Source organism: Callithrix jacchus, chromosome 12, assembly GCF_049354715.1.
Source record: "Callithrix jacchus isolate 240 chromosome 12, calJac240_pri, whole genome shotgun sequence".
Taxonomy (NCBI): Eukaryota; Metazoa; Chordata; class Mammalia; order Primates; family Cebidae; genus Callithrix; species Callithrix jacchus.
In genome coordinates this window covers 40,666,626-40,688,568 of record NC_133513.1, presented here as the reverse complement: position 1 = coordinate 40,688,568, position 21,943 = coordinate 40,666,626, and the positions used below count along the sequence as shown (strand labels likewise).

At 40.9% G+C, this 21,943-nt stretch overlaps 1 protein-coding gene across 11 annotated transcripts in view; it reads right to left on the bottom strand.

Annotated features, from left to right (window-relative positions):
- Positions 1-21,943, bottom strand: part of FRMPD2 (FERM and PDZ domain containing 2) — a 123,677-nt gene that overhangs the window by 47,242 nt on the left and 54,492 nt on the right. For all 11 annotated transcript variants that reach the window (XM_035267736.3, XM_078343963.1, XM_003734444.5 and 8 more), the window contains 3 exons: positions 15,581-15,736; positions 10,447-10,632; positions 4,609-4,765 (listed from right to left, as the gene is read on the bottom strand). In XM_035267736.3, coding sequence (XP_035123627.1) covers positions 4,609-4,765; positions 10,447-10,632; positions 15,581-15,736 — 499 coding nt within the window. The remainder of the gene's footprint in view (positions 1-4,608; positions 4,766-10,446; positions 10,633-15,580; positions 15,737-21,943) is intronic.

Sequence of the window (21,943 nt, the reverse complement as noted above, 5' to 3'; positions counted from 1 at the left end):
TGTGTTGGGTTCCCCCATCTTTGACATCTCTCTCTCTCTGTTTTGGTGACAGGTGGGGTGGGAAGAGAGGGTGCAGACCCAGACACTCACAGTTTCCTGTGGGGAGGCTAGGTGGACCACCTGAACAAAAAAAAATATCATGGCAATGCGAGTTGTGTGAGAGGAAGCCCTGAGCTTGAGGGATGTGTGGGACCGTCAGCTGGAGGCGGTCAGTTCTCAGCTGCATGTCGTCACTGAAAAGGGTGTCTGCAGAGAGAGTTTCTAAATGAAGAAATATTTTAAAAGGCAAGGAAACTTTTTCTAAACTCATCTTTTCAATGCAAATAAATGTTAGATTCCTAAAAACTCCTGAGATGGTTAAAATGTGCAATTTGAGAAAGCCTATTACAAGCCAAATGTACCCAAAGGGACTAATTTTACAAGTGAGCTCATGGAGTCTTTATAATATTTTACAGTCACTGAAATCAGGCAATAAAAGCAATATTGATGGTGTTTTTTTAGCAATAGCAGGTAAGTCAGGTATAACTAATTTACATTTGTCACCTCTGGCTCCCTGGAAATATCCTGGAACCACCAGCTTGTGGTTTCAATGAAATGTTTATATGTTCATCTTGTTCTGCTGCAAATAATAAAATAAGCTACCATTATTTTCTGTTTGGTTCTGAATCTCAAAGTTCAGCAGTTTTGGTTTCCAGTTGACCCCAACTCCTGTGCCAACCCCAGGACCCAATGGCACAGCTCCCATATGAATTGGCTGGCCCTGAACCAAACCCCGGTGAACAGGAGCCACCATTACTAGTCTCACAGTGAGCACAGAATGGCAGACATTGAGCTAGAAATGTTAGATGCACCATCCCACTTGAGCACAACACAAATCTACACTATGGCCTGTGGGTGCCAATGAGGACACTCCAGCTCTGAAAGGGGAAGTGAGCAGCCCGAAGTCACATGGCTAGAACGTGGTGCTCCCCTGAGTCTACTGGGCTCGACAGGCCACATTCCAAGTCAGTGTTTCCGAAGTGTATATGTATATCCCAACCACCTGGGTTCTTTTTAAAAGGCAGATTTGGCTTCAGATGGTCTGGGGTGGGGCCTGAGATTCTGTATCCTGTGCAAGCTTCTAGATGACATGCATGCTCCAGGTCCAGGGACCATGCTCTGAACATGAAGGGTGTAAAGCACTATATTATATTGCTCCCTTTTATGACCAAAGAAGAGCTAACGCTTAGAGATTGACAGCAGCTGTGGTAAAGCCAGTGCGCAAAACCAAGTCTCTCTAACACTGAAGTCCATGCTTTGGCTGGTTATGAAAGGCACTGGGCCCCAACAGCCACAGGTTCAGACCTCAGCTAGACCCATCACCAAGCAGGTAGCACATTACTTAACTTCTCCAAGCCTCGGTTTGCTCCTCCCCATAATGCTTGTACCTGCCTCATGGGGCTGCTTAACAAGGGCAGTTTGAGTAAACAGTAAATTATGAATATAAGGGAGATAATTAGTGTAAGTACTTAGCATACTGCCAGGAAAAAGTAAATAGCTCCATAGCACTTCCTAAATGCTCAATAAAGATTAGCCTTATGTGATGTATGCCCCATTTTAACCAGTAGTCTCATTCGTAGTTTTATCAATAATACATGTTCATTGTTGTTAAGTTTAACAAATATCAAAAATGGCAATGCAGAGAAAACAGTCATGACCACATGCCTAACTCACAAAAGTAATAACAAGTAACGTTTTGGTGTAGTTCATTTCTGTATTCTTTCTTACAACACATGAATATTAACCAATTAGTGTTGTATATCTATCTATAACTATGCTATTCAAAACAGTAGGCACATGTAGCCATTTAAAATGATTTGGATGAAAATTAAATTACATTGAAAATTTAATCCCTCAGTTCCTTTTGCCACCTTTCAAGTACTCAATAGTGTGAACAAATGTGAACTTGAAAGAGCCAGTCCCTCAAGATGAATTCTGTGCAGCTAACTGGACCCGAATTTAAAGTAGATTGCTTTGGCTATTCAGGCTCTTTTTAGGTCCCATGTGAATTTTAGAATAGTCTTTTTCTAATTTGGTGAAGGATGACATTGGTACTTTGATAGGAATACCATTGAACCTGTAAATCGCTTTGGGCAGCATGGCCATTTTTGCAATATTGATTCTTCCAATCCATAAGCATAGAATAGTTTTCTGTTTATTTGTGTCATCTCTGATTTCCTTCAGCAGCATTTTGTAGTTCTCCTTGCAGAGATTGTTCACTCTCCTTGTTAACTGTATTCCTGGGCATTTCATTTTCTTTGTGGCCGTTGTTTAAGTGGGATTGTCTTCTTAATTTCACTCTCAGCCTGAGATGTTGTTGGTATATAGAGATCAGATTTTTGTACATTGATTTTGTATCCAGCAACATGGATGGAGCTGGAAGCCATAATCCTAAGCAAATTCATGCAGGAATGGAAAATCAAATACCACGTGTTCTTCCTTACAAGCAGGAGCTAAGCATTGATCACACATAGACATAAATATGGGAACAACAGACACTGGACTACTAGAGAATGGAGGAATGTGAGGTGGGTTAGAAAACTACCTATCAGATACTATGCTGACTACCAAGGTGACAGGATCCAGACTCCAAACCTCAGCATCATATAATATTCCCATGTAACAAATCTGCACATGTACCCCTTGTATCTGAAATAAAAGTTGAAATTTTTCTTAAAAAAATGAGTTCAGGCCAAAAAAAAAATCCTGCCATACAAGGTACCTTAAATTTTTAACATACGGTCCTGGTAAAATAAGTGTATTTATATTATTTGCTTAGCAAAAGATCTGCTAAGCAACCAAAAGCAGGAGAATGTGATGAGTTACATTTCTCACTGTAATTGCTAAGCAGCAGGAAATAGCCTCCCGATTGGTACAGGTGCTCCCACGGCTGTTTAATAGGATATTCCTTGTCATTCTTCTTAGTAGGTAATCTTCAGCTGTGCTGCATTCAGATTATCATGCTGTCCACCTGATCTTTAGATTATGTGTATTGCAGAGACATTTTAGTGTTTTGCCTCAAAAGGATTACAATCTAAACACAAATTACAAACTCTGCCTCTTCAGTAATCTGGTCCTGCTATGAATTTCATACCAAACTCTCAATCAAGGGTGATAGAGCAGATGGCTGCAGCCATTACGGCAAGGGCCATGGTGTAGCATCACACTACTTCCTCTTCCTGGGTACACAGGAAGTCCTTTCCAACCCCTCTTGCAGTTGTCTTGGGGGCCGTGTAACTACGTTCTGTTAATGAAATGCAGTTGGAAGGAATATGAGTCACTTTGGGGTCTGGCTCTTAAAACATGTTGTGCAATTTTACAGCTCTCTCTTTCCTTTCTGGAGTAATTGTTCTAGATAATGGAGCTGTCTGTGGAAGCAGCTGAGACCCCAATTCACTGGAGGAGAGGTGCGAAACAGCAAACAGCCAAACTAAGAAGCGCCTGAGAAGCAAACCTTTGATGTATTAAGCCATAGAAGTGTCAAGGTGTGTCACCTTTTGTCCAAAATTGCTTTATGTTTCATAAGTAAATAAAACCTAAAACCTAAAAAATAAAAATAAATAAAATAAAGCCAAGTGGCCATTTGCTGACTAGGGTACTGTGGGTTCCCTGAATACCCATCCTTCTGTTTAACTTCAGGACTCTCAGAACTCACCTGAACCAACCAGTCAGAGCTCACCTGCCCCCTCGATGATGGCTCAGCTGTATCAACCAGTCAGAACATCACTGCATCAACAAATCCAAACTATGCAAGTTTGACTCCCTCATTTGCATAAATGAACTTGATTGGGAACCTGGGTGGGAATGCTCTCTATAAAACCCAAGCCCTCTCTGTTCTCTAGAACAAATCTTCGTTTTATACCAAAGGCAATGTCTTCCAGGTTTGCAGACTGACTGGAATAAAGTCTTTTTCCTTCAAATTCCTTTTCAGAGAATTTATGTTCATGGTAGGTCTGTGCTGCTAGTGACTGCCACACTAACAGGGCAGGTATTTCCATCATTAAAGAAAGTGTCATTGGACGGTGCTAGATACAGTCTTTTAACTTCCTTTTCCTCAGCACTATAACATGTACAGCTTCACGTATCATCATTGTCCGAAAACTAATTTTACTGTCTAAATTATATCAATGTTCTTGGTATATTTATCTAGTCTTCTATGTTTGGATACTTAGATTGCTTTCAAATGGTCACTATCATAAATGACACCCTCGTAAATGTCCATGGGCAGCAACTTTTGTGTACATCTATGTTGATTATCTTAGGATAAATATCTATCTGCAAATAAAATTATGGGGACAAGAAGACATGTACATTTTAAGGCTTTTGATGTCTATTTCAAATTGCCCTCTGAAAAGATCATATCAATTTACCCTCCCAGTGTTATTTATTTTAGTTCTTGCCAACACAAGAAAATAAAATTATATCTCCCCTTTATTGTATTTCTGTCATTATTAGAGAGATTTACAACTCTATCAGAGGTCCCTAGATCAATTGTATCTATTTATACAAATTATTTTATGAAATAACAAACTTTTCAAAGTGAATATGAAGAATATAGCTTCTACTCACCAAATAAAACATGGGAAGGCGGCCCAGAGCCCATCTGTGCATTAAACCCATGCTGGGCTGAGCAGAGGTCCAGTAAATATTTACTGGTCTTGGCTGAATCTGTGACAAATGTGTGCTTCTTCCCAGTGACACTGCTTGTGATGGTGAACTTTTTTTGCTGAAGAAAGCAAACACGGACTTTAATAGATTGATCATCCTCAACCCTCCACTGATGCACAACTGCAAGAAACTGCTCAGTCCCTCAGTTCCACACCCTGTAGCAGGCTTCCAGGAGGACACGGCAGATGCTGTCTGACTATGGCCTGATATTTTTCTTTTTCTTTCTTTTTTTTCTTTTGAGACAGAGTTTTGCTCTTTGCCCAGCTAACTTTGTGTTTTTAGTAGAGATGGGGTTTATGTTGGTCAGGCTGGTCTCGAACTCCTGACCTCAGGTGATCCTCCCGCCTTGGCCTCCCAAAGTGCTGGGATGACAGGAGTGAGCCACTGTGCTTGACCGGCCTGATATTTTTCTTAGCTTAAAGAAAATCCCTCTTTCTAGTTTTTTCTTCATTCTTCAATCAAATTGTTTATCAAACGATTGCTATTTTCCAAGGAGCATGCTGGGTGAAAAGAATATGAAATGGGTCAGGTACATTGGTCTCAGCAAGGATGGAACCTAACCCTCAGTGTGCCTTATGAAAAGCCACTAAATATTCCCATTGTTTTTATTGCACAGACTCTAAGAAGTTGTAGACAAAACCTCCACTAGTCGGGTTACGAAAAAGATTAAAAAAAAAAAACCAGTGTGTTGTAATATTTCTGGTTCTAACGTGGCAGATTCTATTCTAAGTGCTTTAGGAGTATGAATTTATTTTGTCTTCACAGCTACAGAATAAGAGATTCTATCAGTATTTTCATTCTACAGATGAAAAAAAAGAGCAAGAGTCCTCAGAATGCCACAGGAATTAGGTCACACCACAAAGAAATGCTTCCCCGCATTATACCTTCAAGACCCACATACAAAGTGATGATATTTGTCCAGCTCACTGGGCTAAACTGGTGAAGATGACCTATATGAGGCTACCTGTATAAAGCCTTGTGAAAAAAAATTTTTTTTGTAATATGTGATTCTGATAAGAATAATAAGATATAAATCTAGGTAATATTAAATATCAATTAATATAAAACTTCCAAATAAAATCTTTATTCTAGATATTCTATCTATTTCAGTAAGAACCTTCAGCTTGCTCCTATAAAGATAACTTCATAGAAACAGGGCTTATGCTTGAAAGGGCTCCCGGAAACCCTTGATCCTCTTTAAGGCTGATCTCTTTTAATTCCTGATAGTCACCATTTCTGAGAAACTCCATTCACGCACGTCAGATAGTGACAAAGGGCAGATAAATATTCACTACTTTTTCTCTGAGAAACTCCCTTTTACCATTAACTTAATTTTAGGTAAGTTGCTCATTCTCTATATACTCTTTACTTTTACTGACAAGTATGGTGCTAAGCCTCCTTAGGCTAATAGGAACGGATTCTGAATCCAATTGAACTGTACTATAACTAGTATTTCTTTAAATAATCTGTTTTCTCAAGCATTCATAGATGCTGCTCTACTAGTCATAATAATTCTTCTTTAGTGTTCAACTGATCATGTATCCACACTTTTTCAAAGTTGAATATTTGCTTGAAATCCATACATTTTGTCAGTACACACTGGTAGGCTTTCATGCAATCCTGACAGTTTCATATTAAGTTTATTCAGATATTAAGCATTTTCATATGAACAAGTCACTCTTTTTTTTTTTTTTTTTTTTTGAGACAGGGTCTTTCTCTGTCACCCAGGCTGGAGTGCGGTGACACAATCATAGCTCACCGATACCTTGAAGTGCTGGGTTTAAGCAACCCTCTCACCCAAGCCTCCCAGGTAGCTGTGACCACAGGCAGGCACCACCACACTCAGCTTATATTTGTATTTTTTAAATAGATACAGGAGTATTGCTATGTTTCCCAGGCTGGTCTCGAACTCCTGGGCTTAAGTGAGACTCCTGCCTCAGCCTCCCAAAGTGCTGGCATTAACAGGTGTAAGCCACTGTGCCTTGAAAGAATAATAAATCACTTTTTTAAATGTAACAACTATTTTTTAACATATCTGAAAAGCGAGAATCATACACACACACACACACACACACACACACACACACACACACACACATCCCGAAGTTTCTTTTAGCTTATCAACTCAGCAAAACTCTCCTTTCAGATGCCTGTGCTCCAAGGTCTCAAACACCAGACTGGAACTCTGATTCCTTTTCTCGACATAAAGCTGAAAACAGTCTTGACTGTAGTGGTTTGGATTTTATTTCCATTTATCACTGTTTTTGATAACATCATTTAATAGAAAATTCTTATCCACAGACAAACTTTCTCATAGGCGAGCTGCTGCTCTGTGTATATGATGATGTATAACTCCAATCTCTGGGTTTTCAGCACCCGCAGGAAATCCTTTCTTTACACTTCTGTGGTTGCAGTAGAAACATATTAGGTTAGTGCAAAAGTAATCGCAGTTTTTGCCATTAACTTTAAATGGAGGAAGAACTTCTAATGGTGAAAACCCCGATTACTTTCGCTCCCAACCAATTCATAGCAGGTGCTACTATAACATGTTGTTGGTTTCAAAGCATCTGTTTACAATTTTGAATATTTTCATCCCAGGAGTTTTTTGTTTTGTTTGTTTTGTTTTGCTGTTGCTATTTGTTTTGATACATCTTTGTATCAAATACAAATAATATTTTTCTAGGAGGCAGGGCAGATTTGCCACAAAGCTAATGAAGCTGAAGCTTGAGGGCCCTCCCTTGGGTCACCGCTTCCTGACAATGCATTTACATGGTCTCATAATATGCAGAAAGTAAGATGTTTTCACCCCAATTGATTAAGACCACTGACTCTTTCTACTCGAACATTCCCTCTTTGCCACTTCTCTTCACAATAGGTGGTGTACACCAGGTGGTATTGGGTGATATGGACAAGATTCCTCTAAGAAGTTGAGATGAGGATATACTTGGTTTAGATTTAGTTGGATTTATTTAGGTGATTTTGAAGTCTCTTCTAGAATAGCTACTTTATTGCTAGCCATCCCAGAATACTCCTTCCATTTGTCTCACTCACCTAAAATCTCAGCAGAAAGGTGCAGGGCCAGCAGCCATATGAAATTGACCATGCCCCATAATACCCAGTACCTGAAGGAAGCATGCGCTGTACAGAACCAGTAGCTGATCTTCAGGAAATTTTTGCAATCATCAAAAATGAAAAACTATAATTTAGTTCTCAAAAATACTCATCCAACTGAAATGCTGCCCTATCAGGGATATACTCTATAATTGCGTATTCTGCATTATCAATACACCACACAATTTTTAATGGAAATCCCATGAAATAGAATTTGTTAGGTTTCCTGCATTTGCAGCAAAGAACTCTGTAGCAGCACTAGAAAGAGAAAAATGTTTCTGTGCAAAGCTGCGGGTTTCATGTATCCTACTAATCTTTTCAATAATAAAAACAGACTTCAATCCACCACGCTTGAAGAAAAGCTAAACTATATTTAAACTATATTTTTATCCTCTCTAGAGAAAATGTTACAGAAGTGCCATCATATGGAAAAATAATCAGAGTATGTCATTAAAAATTTTAAAGTAAAAAAGTATTGTAGACATTGCCAGGGAGTTAATAAAAATATTACTTGCTGACTTTTGTGATATTTGTGGGATTTGTTCAGCTTTTAAAAATTCATGAAGTTGTTGTGATTTCTTTTCTCATTCTAAATAAAGATTTCTTTCATGCTATCATTTGTAACTTTGTATTCTTTTTCATAAAGAGGGTCCTATGTAGCCTGTATATGTTTCTGTTTCCATGTATTTCTCTTTAGAGATTTAACTAGTGGTGATAACCAAGAACCATTACTAACATGCTTAGGTTTACTGTCCTAGAAGAAACAGGCTTTTGATTGAACAATCAAACTACACGTGGATTCCAACACTTCTACGAATCATATTCTTTAGAAATGGCATCTTTCTCTATTTCCTTTGCTGCTTTGGTGCAGGCCAGCAAGATGAATGATCTGTAATTGTTTGAAGAATTTTGGCCTCAGATATTAAAAAGCAAAATTAAAACCAGTTTCCTGAGTTAACTTTCATATTGTTCACTGAATTCCCTATTTTGTGCTTACAGAAACACGAAGACTTCAAGTCATTTTCTACATAAGATGCTTGATTTGCAGGAAGCTGCTGGTGACATTACTTCATCTGATGACTATTCTGTAAAAATAAGTTTCTCATGCCAAGGAAGAGGATGATCATCAGAGAATGGAACTCCTAATTAATTATTTTTTGAGCTTCTAAGTTTTTCTTCTGAGCCTGATGACTTCCCAGTTTTAATCAAGAAATAATCCACTAATTTAATAAAGAAATCCCCTGATGGGGGGGAAACAAATATCTGTAAAAGTTAAATCAATTTATACATAAAGTACCTACTTAAGGGGACTGTTGAGCTTTACATCTTCAAAAAATTCCATTTTTAAAAATTACTTTTTAGGTTACCTGCATTTTTATGAGTGTTTTAAATATAGTGCATTGAAAACGCTGAACAATTAAACATGCAATAAAGAAAATAAGTAATATAGTATTCAATTGATAAATAAAGTTCTTCATATGATCCTTCAGCTGAGTTAAAGTAATTTGAGTAATTAAAATTCTGAAAAATTCACAAATATAAATATTGTTTCTTTTGAGTTTGGTCAAAATGATTTCGAAAAAAAGTCAGTTTTCCGATAATATACAGACCACTTGAATAAACTCAATTAAATTGTGCTCAATTATTATTTATTTTTAGATGTAAGCTTTTTTTCCTGAAGACAATTGCTTATTATGAAATTGTATCTTGACAATATGTTAACTTCAAAGCCAAGGTAGATGAAATAAAAGAAACATCCTGAAAATGGATGAAAGCAGTTATGTTCTACTCTGGAAACTAACATCAGACAATGATACAAATAGTGATCTAGATAGAAAATGTTTTTAACCACAGAGAAAATTAAATAGAAAAAAATTTTTTTCATGGGCCACAAGATAAAGAGCTTTATATTTTATAATAAATCATCATTGAAGTGAAGCAGATACTGACTGGAACAACTATAGGAGAGGCAGGGCTGTCAGCCACCAGGGTACAGTGCCAGAGTGACTCACTTCAGGAGGTAGAAATATTCATGCAGATAGTGTTCAAGTAGATTCCTAATGTTATATATTTAACAGGGATTTTGTATTTCAAAAACAGACTTTGAAATTTTCAAGAGCTATCAAAAATTTACAATCCTCAGTGTACCGCAGCACATCCGTAGTCCTCGGAGACGGACCAGAGGCCTCGGCACACTGTGTGCAAGGGAAAAATTAAAACACAAGAAGTTTCAAAACCTTGCAGGCTTCACTCAACTTAAACTATACCCTCAACCCCCCATCTCCCACCTCTAACCTTGCTCTCAAAATTAATGGAGTCTCCAAATTGAGAACTTTACCCAAAAGGAAAGTGTAGCCTTTCAGACCAATGGCTGTTCATTGGGCTATGTGGGGGTCCAGGCAAGGAACGGTAGGGAAGAAATAGCCTCCTAAGGACCTCCCAAAATCCCCTGGTAGACTTCTTCCAAATATCCTGCAATGCATCAGAATGCACATTAACGAACAGACAGGCTGTGAGAACGTTCAGTCAGGAGAAAGCCATGTAACCCATGATCCATTGCTCCTTTAAACAGCCAATGAATCAAAGGAAAATGAAGTGCAGGTTATTGATCAATTGAGCTACACTCACATAAGTTGAAATCTTCCCGGTTTCTCTCCACTGAAACCGTAAAGTTGCAATTCTGCTGTTATTTTTCACTTCATATACTGTGACACCTTTGGCACAGATCCCCAGGGCCATCTCCTCTTCTGGCCTCTTCTTCTCTGAGAATACTTGGTGAACCAGCACACCGTATTCTGGAAGCTGTTGAGTGACCTGGAGCAAAAGAGTCTGATTTAGAAGAGCCAGGCACATGGTTTAAAATAATGGGCCTCACGCCATTCACTCCATGCCAAACATATTGATGGGAGTTCTGAAAAAAACAGTAGAATTGTCAAATAAGTTTAGGAAACACAGTCGAACAAATTTATTTGCACCTCTGATACAATAGAATTTCTCTGCACCTCTGATACAATAGAATTTTCCTTTTTTTTTTTTTTGTAACCCAAGGAATACTTTTCTCATGGAATACTTAAAACAGTACTTAGAACACAGTTATTATGAAAGTAATATAGTAGAATAATAATATTCTGAGTACATTTTTTAGAATCCATACTCTTCTGGAACATCTCAAGGTAAGAGATTTCTTTTCCTGGTTGTGTCAATCAGAGTCTACAGTATTTTCTGTTCCAACTCCTTTACATAACTGATGGAAAAACTGAGGCTCAGGCACAGAAAGCAACATTCCAGATCACCAGTGTTAGTTGTGAACCACCCTGTAGATACAATGGCTGTTCATTTTGGCATTTCTCACCATGTAGCAATGCCTTGGTGGGAGTTTCCATAGCCCAAGGTCTGGCCTCTGTCTACCAGATTAGGTGAATAAATTCTGCCAGGGGCCACAGGTCAATTAGACCTGGGGACTGCATTAGGCCACCAAGTTCAAAAGAGACCAGAGTACAAAATGAACAAAAGGTTACTACATCTGAATGATTATCACTTTCCCACCCTGGGCTTTCCCACCTTCATCTTCACCAGGAAGATGCCAGTCCCCATCAGAAGGTTGATGTGTCTCTGGGACCTTGCTCCACACATTTGAAACGCTCTCAAAAGAGTTGCAATGCTGAGACCTAGTTCAGTCAGGAGAAAGCCTGTAGTATTCCATTCCTACGCCCCAGCAGAAAGCATCCATGTCCTATCCAATCTCTCTCATCCCCAGGCAAGGTCACAAAAACAGGGACAAATGATGGCTTTTGAGAGCTCCTCTCTCAGGCTCCTCGCGCATCCACCGTTGATGAAGCCCATGCAGACAGCTTATGATGCCTGCAGACTCCACAGCTCTTCACACAGGGTTCTGATTACATTTCTGAACCCTAAGCCTCCTTTGTTTAACTTTGGAGAGACCTGTCATCATCATCATCATCCAAATCAATATTTATTGAGAGCTGGTGCTGAAATATTCAGTGGTCAGACTGGGCATGTGATTCAAGTTTAACAAAGCAGGACCACCCCAAGTTAATTAGGTAGATACTTTTAAAGAATTCATGTGCTATTCCTTAAAAAAAAAATTTAAGCATTAATAAGTAGTCCTTGTTAGGGTAAAGATGCCTTTGCTAGACTTATACTTTTTCAATTGTTTAGTATTTGTTTATATATTTAATTTATTGTTTAACTATATGAAGAGAGATATGATACTTTTCAGTTCTTTGGGCCTCCAGTTTCCTACTGATAAGCACTATGCTCAGTCTTTCCCAGCATAATCTCATTATTATTTAATCTTCAGAACAATCACAGAGCTGATGAAGCTATCTCTTGTCTATGTAATCTAAGTTCCTGCTTTGGAGCCAGGAATGGAAAATGTGAAAAGATGAGACTGTTTCTCCTGAGTCTTCACTCTTAACAACTAAAATACAGGGAACCCAAAAGTCCTGGAAATGCTTAATATCGTCAATGGCATCTTCAGTCTGTAAAACAATAAATTAATAATGTCTGCCTCCATTCCCTGCCTACTAGGCAGTCTCCGAGGATGCTTCTCCTTGCCCCCTTTGCCTTGCTATTGCTGGTTTTCCTTTCAGAGGGTCATTTCCTCTCCATGTGCTTTGGGCCATCTCACTAAGGGGCCTATCCTCCCTACAACAGGCAGCAAAGTTGAGATGGGACCAAGCACTCCTGGCTGCCAGCCACACAGCACCCTTGATGTATTGAACATTCTTCGAAACAAATGGATTGTTATTTCTGGATATTCATCAAGAGATTCACAATTCATCTTTTCTGACTTTATAATTCCACCCATAGGAATCTACCTTAAGAAAATATGCTAAATAATCAGGACAACTTCTCATAATGCTGTTCATTACATATTTGTGAGAGTGATTTGGGAAAACCAGCTCCTGGCAGTAAATGATTTCCTATAAAAACAGCAGTGTCTTAAAATCGATTATCAGCCACCCTTTACAAAGGATATTTATAAAGCATTTGTAATAATCAGGAGAATGCATTTGTTATAGTGCTAAGTGGGAAAAACTATAGGATAAAACCAGTATGATTTCAATAGCAAGAAAAAAATGCTTTAATACCATATTACAACCCACAACTACGTGGGAAAATGGCTCCATGGCCGAGGAAGTTAGGAAAACACTGAATTCACATTAAACAGGTTATTCTGGGATTAATAAGCTAATATAGCTGTGAATCTACACATAGACTATGGTATTTAGCATTCCCCAGACGGGGCTCCTGCCCAGTCTGTTGCTAGTATGAGATGCTGAACTGGCAGAGTTAGTCATCAGTGAACTCGGGGCCAAGAGGCAGCCTCCTGATAATTGTTTCCTCCTTTTTCTAAGGAAAAATGAGAGCCACAAGGAGCTCTAATTAAATAATCCAGTAATTGCTTGTACAGTAGTAACTGAGCTCTGTGCTGGGCTCTGAGGATCCAGGGCCCTCCAGGCATTGGCCCAGTAGAAGAGATGGGAAATGTCCAGAAATGACTGCAGTGCAAGGTGTCTTAGTAACATACACCAACAATGTTCAAAATGTTTATTACCTTCAGCCCTGTAGTTCCACTCATGAGATTCTATCCCTAAGGAATGAAGCAGAAATACAGCAAAGATTCATATGGAAAAGATGCTAATCTCAGTATTGTTTTAAATAGTCCCACACTGGAAACAATTTATATGTTAAACAATAGAGCACTGAGAGAAAAAAAATTAAAGTACAACATATGTTAATCAAAAGAAGTTTTCAAATTTTTAGAATTATGGTATTATATGCACACATAAAAGTGCATATATAATATAAATCTAACTTTAAACATATATGCATGTACACCTATATAGTAATGCACAGAACAAAGAGAGAAGGATGAATATACCCAGATGTAATTGTGCTATCTCCAGGCGGCAGAATTATGAGGAAATGTTTACTTTTATAATCAGGGAAGGGGAGAAAACCTTTAACAGACCCTCACCCTAATGAGAGGCTCCCAGTGACAAAGCCCTGTCTAATTTGTCTCTCTGTACCACAGGCAGGCAACACCAGCATTAACAGCCCCAACCAGTCCACCGAGGGGAACTACAAAAGCAAGAGTGCTTCTTGAAACCATAAAGATTGCATGTAAATGAAATCAAATCTATTCAGTGCTTTCTGTGAATGGGGAAAAAAGGTTCCTGTATTTTGGCTTCTGAGCCTGGTAGCTTCTCTTACAATCATTTTTCATCTTTCAACCAGGAAGGGAGGGATCCTGACAGTGAGCTCAGCACACAAAGTCAGGGTCTGGGCAGAGGCCAGAAGGCAACGTCCATCCTGCAGACACCTGCCGCAGGGCTGGGTCCTTGGCCTCTAGACTGAATCCTGTGGTTTTGTGGCTCCATGACCACTCATTATCAGATGGCTTTGAAGTTCCCACTGGCGCCTCATCAAGGGAAAGCTTCATCCCCTTGACAGGGCACACATGTGCAGCCCTGATTACAGCGTGCCTTGATCACGCTTCGTCAGTGCTTCTCAAGTGAAACGCAGGCTGCGCCATGTTAGGTACAGGGATAGTTCTGCAAAATGACTGGCTAAAATGCAAAGGCCTGACCTCATATTGGCTGGTTTGTTTTCAAGTACCTATCTCAATTAAGGGCAAGAAAACACAAACAGAATATTTCTACCTGACTTTTGTACAGAAAAAGGTACAAATCTCCTAGCCTCCTTTTAAAACTGCTCCCCTATTCGAATTCCCCAGCCTGTATCTGCACTTGCCCCCAGCTGTATCTGCACCAGCAGAGTGGCCACTTCCTCCTTGGACCCCACATCTTGACACAGAGTAGCTGGTATTATTCTTAGTCCATTGAGCGTTTATAGCTTTGTGTGCCTGTGGGTATGCCGCAATCCTCCCCATGAGATGTGGAGCTTCCTGGGAAAAAAAGAGCACCTGCTTTTTTGTCTCCATTTTCCAGTGCCTTGCCCACAGCAAGGGGAGGTTATGGAGTAGCAAAAAGTATTCATCACTGTGTGTGCCTGCACGGGGGTCTGCAGTGCCACTGTTTTTGCCCCACTGGTGAAGAGAGTGTGGGCCCAAGCTGCACCCCTGTGCATGGGCCACAGCAGCTGTACTGCGTTGAGAACTGCTCCCTGGAGGGCTGCAAACTTGGGGTCTTGCAACGACTTTTCTCTGGCTCACACTCTGATCTTATACTTCTGTTGTCCTATGTGTTAACTATAAAAAATGTTGCCAACCTGATTGCAGGAAACTGTCTGGAATGCTGATCTAAGATTTGGCCAGGTGTGGTGGCTCATGCCTGTAATCCCAGCAATTTGGGAGACCAAGGCTAGTGGATCACCTGAGGTCAGGCGTTTCAGACCAGCCTGGTCAACATGGTGAAACCCCATCTCTGCTAAAATACAAAAATTATCCAGGCATGGAGTGCGCCAATAATCCCAAGGCAACAGAGTGAGACTCCATATCAAAAAAAAAAAAAAAAAAAAACATTAAGGAAAAGTCCTACCACACCCACCCCAGCTCACTCAATCCTGCCCTCTTTGGGATCATATCCAATGCCAGCTGCTTCCAGAAGCCTCTCCTTGCCCCTCCCTGCCTCCTAGAGCTCCACCTAGGGCTTGCTTGTGCCTCCTTGTGGGTCTGCACACACCTGCCTCCCCACCGCCAAGAAGTCTCCGGAGGGGATTCCCGGCTGCATTCCCTTGAAGACTAACACCTCTCTCCAAGTCAAGAAGGCCTTACCCTCAAGAACTCCAGCTCAGCATCCTCTCCCCAGAGTGCAGAGCTGAGCCGGTGTATCTCTGAGACTTCGACTTGGACCCGGAGAGCAGTCATCCTCTCTATCAGACTCGCTGGGATGTAATCTTCAACATGAAAGTATGGCTTACTCTCCACCTGCTGGAAGTAAGATGCAGAGGAGGAGGGCACAATCAAGACACTGTCCGGGGGACTCTGAGCAGAACCAAAACATTATCTGTACTCACAATTCCAGGAGGGCTCCAGAGAAAGAGCCTTCCTCGAGGTGCCCACCTGGGGTATTATTTTCCACTACATTAGAAACATGGCCAAACCCTAGGACACAAACAGAAATGAGAGAGTAAAGGAGCTGTTTTTGAGCCCCGTTTTTATGCCAGGTAGTTCACAGAACATGTAAGACTCATGATTCTCACAGAAATACTCTGAAGATGGCATTGTCATGGCCATTGCCAAGACAAGCAAGGAGAGAGGTCATTCAAAAGGGCGAAGCTCACAGCACTTGGAAGTGATAGAAACAAGATTTGCTCACCCCAAACCTTCACACTTTCCATGATACCACACCTTACCGAAAGGCACAGCAAAACCCTGGCTCTAAAACTCCATGTACTTTTTAATTCATTTAACATTTCTGTCCACATGCACTCCCAGCACACTGTCTCTCCTCACCAGGGAGGTCTTAGCTTTGGCATCATTGCTGCTGCACAAGAAGGTGTTCAATGAGTAGCCCTCTGAAAAAGGGGAGACTGGATACCCCAGCCCTTCATCAAGTGTGTTCTTTGGGAGACTGAGGCTGCATCACCCTAGGAGAGGATGTAAGCTCGAGTCACTCACTGCTTGATGTTGAGTTCCCTGAACACAGACTTGGGGGCAGAAAGAAGTATGCAGAAGTCCATGCAGGAGTGATCTTGGGGTCCAGTGTATAGAATAAGGAATGCAGACAAGGCAGAGGGAGAAGCTGACCCTACCTTTGTATTTTCAAATCTACGTGCCCTGGTCTCAGATGCCCTTGCCAGCATAACGCAGTTACTCATAAGGAAGGCAGATGGGAGCTGGGAGAATCTGGCCTTCTTGAGGCTATGAGTGAATGAGTTGGCCTGATGGGGGGATCTGAAGGGAATAGCACAGGGCTCACCACCTCCTACACTCCTGATGTGGCACAGGTCTGTCCTCATGTAGCCATGGACCAAGAATGCTCAGGTTGGTGCTGGCCAATGCTGGTTTTGGGCTCAGCTCCATCACAAATGGAAAGACACTGCTCAACAGTCTAGTGCATAAAAAAGCATTTAGAATGCTATTAGAATGTCCAAATACCCGAACACTAGCAACACCATGCTGGTGAGGACGTGGAACAAAGGAACTCTCAATCATTGTTGGTGGGATTGCAAAATGGTACAGCCATTTTAGAAGACAGTTTGGTGTGTGTTTTTTTTTACACAACTAATCATATGCTTACCATACAATCAAGCGATTGTACTCCTTCGTAATTACCAAAAGGAGTTGAAAACTTATGTCCACACAAAAACCTGCACACATAATTTTATAGCAGCCTTATTCATAATTGTCAAAACTTGGAAGCAAATGGTGTCCCTCAGTGGGTGAACGGATAAATAAATTGGTACATGCAGACAATGAAATATTGTTCAGTGCTAAAAAGAAATGAGCTATAAAGCCATGAAAAGACATGGAAGAGCCTGAAATGCATATTACTAGATGAAATAAGTAGGTCTGAAAAGGCTACATACTGTATAATCCTAACTATATGATATTCTGAAAAAACAAAACTATGGAAGTATAAAAAGATGACAGGTTTAGAGGGAGGAAGAGATAAATAAGTGGAGCACAGAGGATTTGGGGGACCATGAAACTACTCTGTATGATGCTTTCACATCCAACTTGCACATCCAACTAAATCAGAGTCCAGGAGCCAGGAAGAAAATGAAGATGGGGCCCATAGCACCTACTCCAAGAATTAAATCTTTCCATAAGCCCAACTGCTGAAAGGACCTACTGGGACTCTAAGACTTGTTTTGCTTCCCACTGTCACTCACCAATCAGAGCTTTCAGTTCCCAAAACCTTCCCAAGTGCTGATAAGTTTTCTTTCAAACTAACATTTTTATTCCTAATAAAAATTCCAACCTTCTCTTTGTTCTTTAGACACACCAAAGACCACCCAGTCTGTGAGCATACCCCAAACTGCAATTCTTGCTTCCCAACTAAATTGTTCTAAATTTAGAGATTCATCTCCTTATTTTATTTGACTTCAGCAATAGCATGATGATGAATACATGTCTTTATACATATGTCAAAACACATAGAATGTACAACATCAAGAGTGAACCTCTGTTTAAACTAGGAGCTCTCAGTGATAATGGTGTGGCAATGTAGGTTCATTGATTGTAACAAATACACCTTCTGGTACAGGATTTTCATGGTGTCTGTAGGAGAAAGCTGTGCATGTAGAGGAACGGGGATATATGAAAAAATCACTGTATTTTCAATTCAAATTTGCTGTGAATCTAAAACTGATCCAAAGATGAAAGTCTATTAAAACATTTTTAGAAAAGCATTTAGGATCTTTGACGGAGGATCTTATTGGTAGGAATATATCCAGGAGAAAAAGTCCAGATGGAACTGAAAAAGCTCTGGGGTCAAGCATGTTTATTTTTATGACATTTATAAAATAGAAAAATCGGCTGGGCACAGTGGCTCACTCCTATAATCCTAGCACTTTGGAAGGCTGAGGCTGGTGGATCACCTGAGGTCGAGCATTCGAGACCAGCCTGACCAATATGGAGAAATCTGTCTCTACTAAAAATATAAAATTAGCCAGTCATGGTGGCAGGCGCCTGTAATCCCAACTACTCAGGAGGCTGAGGCAGGAGAATCACTTGAACCTGGGAGGCAGAGGTTGCAGTGAGCTGAGATCGCACCATTGCACTTCAGCCTGGGCAACAAAAGCAAAACTCCAACTGAAAACACACGCATGTGCACACACACACACACACAAACAGAAAAATCAGATGCGATTTAAATGATAATAATAGTAGTTATCACTTCCGTGGTGCCACCACTGAGTGAATGCCCCATAATACAAGAATGAAGAAGTGAAGGAAGACTGTGAAGGCATAACAGGCTGCCACTACAGAGGATCACTAGGAAGGCCACTGGAGGACACGTACCATTGAGTGAGAAAGAAGAATGCAAATCGAACATGGTGAAGTTCACAACTGTATAAAAACCCCTGCATGTGATCAAGGCAGGGAGAGAATGTACCCAGAGGGAAGTTGTTCTGCTGCGATGATGCGATTAAGGAGATTTATTTTTATACTAAATTGTCTTTGTCTCCCTTTTTAAAATGCAAATGTAATCATGTTGCTTCCCTCCTTAAAATTCTTCAGGGGCTCCCAATCTTTCACAACAGTGGTTTCCAAATTATCTTTTTCAGCACCAGAACCATTTATCAAGCAAAATATAAGCCCCTTAGGAGGGCACACTAAGTCTTCCCAGATACAACAGGTGGCCTCCACCCAGCCTCATAGCCATTAAGGCTCAGGCAATGGGCAGGCAGGCCAGACTCCTCCTCTTGCCCACTCAATGACACAGAGAGGGGCTCTCTGCTCTGAGGACTCACTCAAGGCCCTTTGCAATGCCCATTGCAGTACCTGGCATATAGCAAAGCAATGTGAAGTGAGCCCTGGCTGTGCTCTTTCTAGTTTACCTAACCTCACAGAGTTACATCTTTCCCAATGGCAAATGTAAATACCACCAATTTTTCAGGGTTGATGTAAGAATTCAGTGGTGCCAAGCACAGGGCGGGCCTTCCATAAATTAGGATGGAGTCAGTGGTTGAGTAAATGAATGGATTTGTGTAAACCTGTTGCCCTTTACATATGTGAGAAAGGGAAAAGGTCTGCCTTTAGCGGTCACATGGGGGCAGCAGAAAGCACCTCAGAAATGTCCCCAGGGCACCAAACAGGTTGAGGCTTGGCAGGATCTGAAGATGGGGGAGCAGGAGGAGGAGAATGAGATGGCATGGAGGAAGAAGCAGGGTGAGATCAGTCAGAAACTGTATGGGCATAGGGAAGCACCAGAATGGAGTGTTGGTGCTGGTCCATTTTATGTGTCAACTTGACTGGGCCATGGGGTGCCATGATATTTGGTTAAATATTCTGGTTGTGACTGTGAGAGTATTTTGGGACATAATTACATTTAAATCCATAGACTGAGTAAAGCAGATGGCCCTCCCTAATGTGAGTGGGCCTCATCTAATCCACTGAAGGACTGAATTAAACAAAAAGGCTGCATCTCCTGTAGAGAAGCAGCTCCTCTCTGCCTGTCCTCACACTGGGATGTAGTTCTTCTCTTGCCTTTGGGCTCAGGCTTGGACTGGAACTGCACCATTGGCCATCCCAGCTTTCTAGCTTTCTAACTGCATAGCTTGAGGCTTCTCAGCCTACATAACCACATGAGCCAATACCTTCTAATACATCTCTAGATAGACAGACAGACAGAAAGACATGTAGATGATGATGATAGATAGATAGATACATACATACATACATACGTACATAGATACATAGATGATATATGAATAGGTACATACATAGATGAGAGATACATACATATACAGATAGATAGATGACCGACAGATAGATAGATAGATATAGATAGATAGATAGATAGATAGATAGATAGATAGATAGATAGATAGATAGATATCCTATTAGTTCTGTTTCTCTAGAGAACTCAGACTATTATGGGCTCATAAAGACAGGTCTGGGCCCCTGGAGCCCTGGGGCAAGAGACTCCATTGGACTGACTCTAGTCCTAAGTAAGAGACTATTATTACTCAGACTCCCACCTGCCTCCAGTGGATCTGGCCAGCAGTCTCCAACAAATAAGCACTAGAGTTAAACTCAGATTTGATATCCTATATCTGAATCCAGACTGAGGGTTGGCTGTTGTGTCATTTTATATTAGAGCACTATAATGCTGCAGGAGGGAGAAGGAAAGCTTGCAAACAGCAATTGCTACATACCAGGTACTACACATGTATTGCCACCTTCTACTGTTAAACAGCAGCTTTGCAAGACATTGACAATTATTTGACCTAATTATTGACATTGACATACACATCTACATATGTATGTATCTATCAATTATTTTCCATTTTGCAGATAAAAAAGCCAAGGCTCAGAGAGGAAACATGCCAAGGCCATATAGCTAATGAACCAGAGGCCACAGCAAGAATGTCAGCTGATTCACTGGGACACTCCTGGCTTAGAGCACCCTCCTCCCACGACTCCCCAATGTACCACCACAAGGACAAGAAGCTGGCCTAGCCATGAAAAGGGCCCCAGGCCTGGGAACCGAGGGCAGGAAAGAATTCAAGGATAAGTAGTGACAGGGCTAGAGGCTTGTCAAAAGGGCAGGGAAGAGGTTACGGGGGCCAGGCCAGCTCTAAGACACTGGCTCCCTGGGGCAGTGTCAGGGGTAGAAAGTGAAGTCCCAGTCCCCGTGGACCAGGGTAGGCCCAGGAGAGAGGACAGATGGGAATTGAACTACCATTCCCTGACAAGCCAGCTGCTGAGGTTCCGATGGATGACTGCTATCTGCAGTGTCTTCCAGTCCAGGAGTCTCAAATTCATTCATTCACAGCTTTCGCTCAGACTCCCTGTGCTTCAAGCACCACTTTGGTGCTGGGAAAATGGCTACGCAAAACAGACAAAAACCCCTCACCCTCAGGTATTTTTTATGCTAATGGGAGAGAAAGATAATAAGACTGAACAATAAAATGAATTCATTATGCCACATGGTGATAAATACTGTGAACAAAAACCCAGCAGGGTGAGGGAATACACAGGGACTTCGAAGACTCCAGGACACAGCAGCGCCTTCTGAAGCTGTATTGGGAGGAACGCAAGACAATGTTGGGAGAGTCTGAGAGGTGTTTTTCAAACTGCAGTCTGTGACCCACTAGTGAGCTATGAATTAATTTAGAGGCTCATAATAAGCATTTTTAAAACTACTGAAAATGTAATAGGAGATATCAATGTGCATTGCCTATAGAAAGAATGTACCTTATTTCCTCAGGTTTTTGCTTCAGTTCTGTTGTATATATGTGTGTGCATGTTGGGTTTTAATGTCCATTTATCATGAGCTATGGCAAAAAATGTTTTAAAACCACTGTTCTCAAAGAACTGTTTTAACTGTTGGGCTTGTCCCTGCACTAAAGCCAAGGCATGCAAGTTATAATCGAGGTCACTCACACCCTTTCCTCTCTAGCTCACACACCCTTTGAGGAATAAGACCCAGACCTCTACGAAGGTGTCCATACCCAGTGGTGG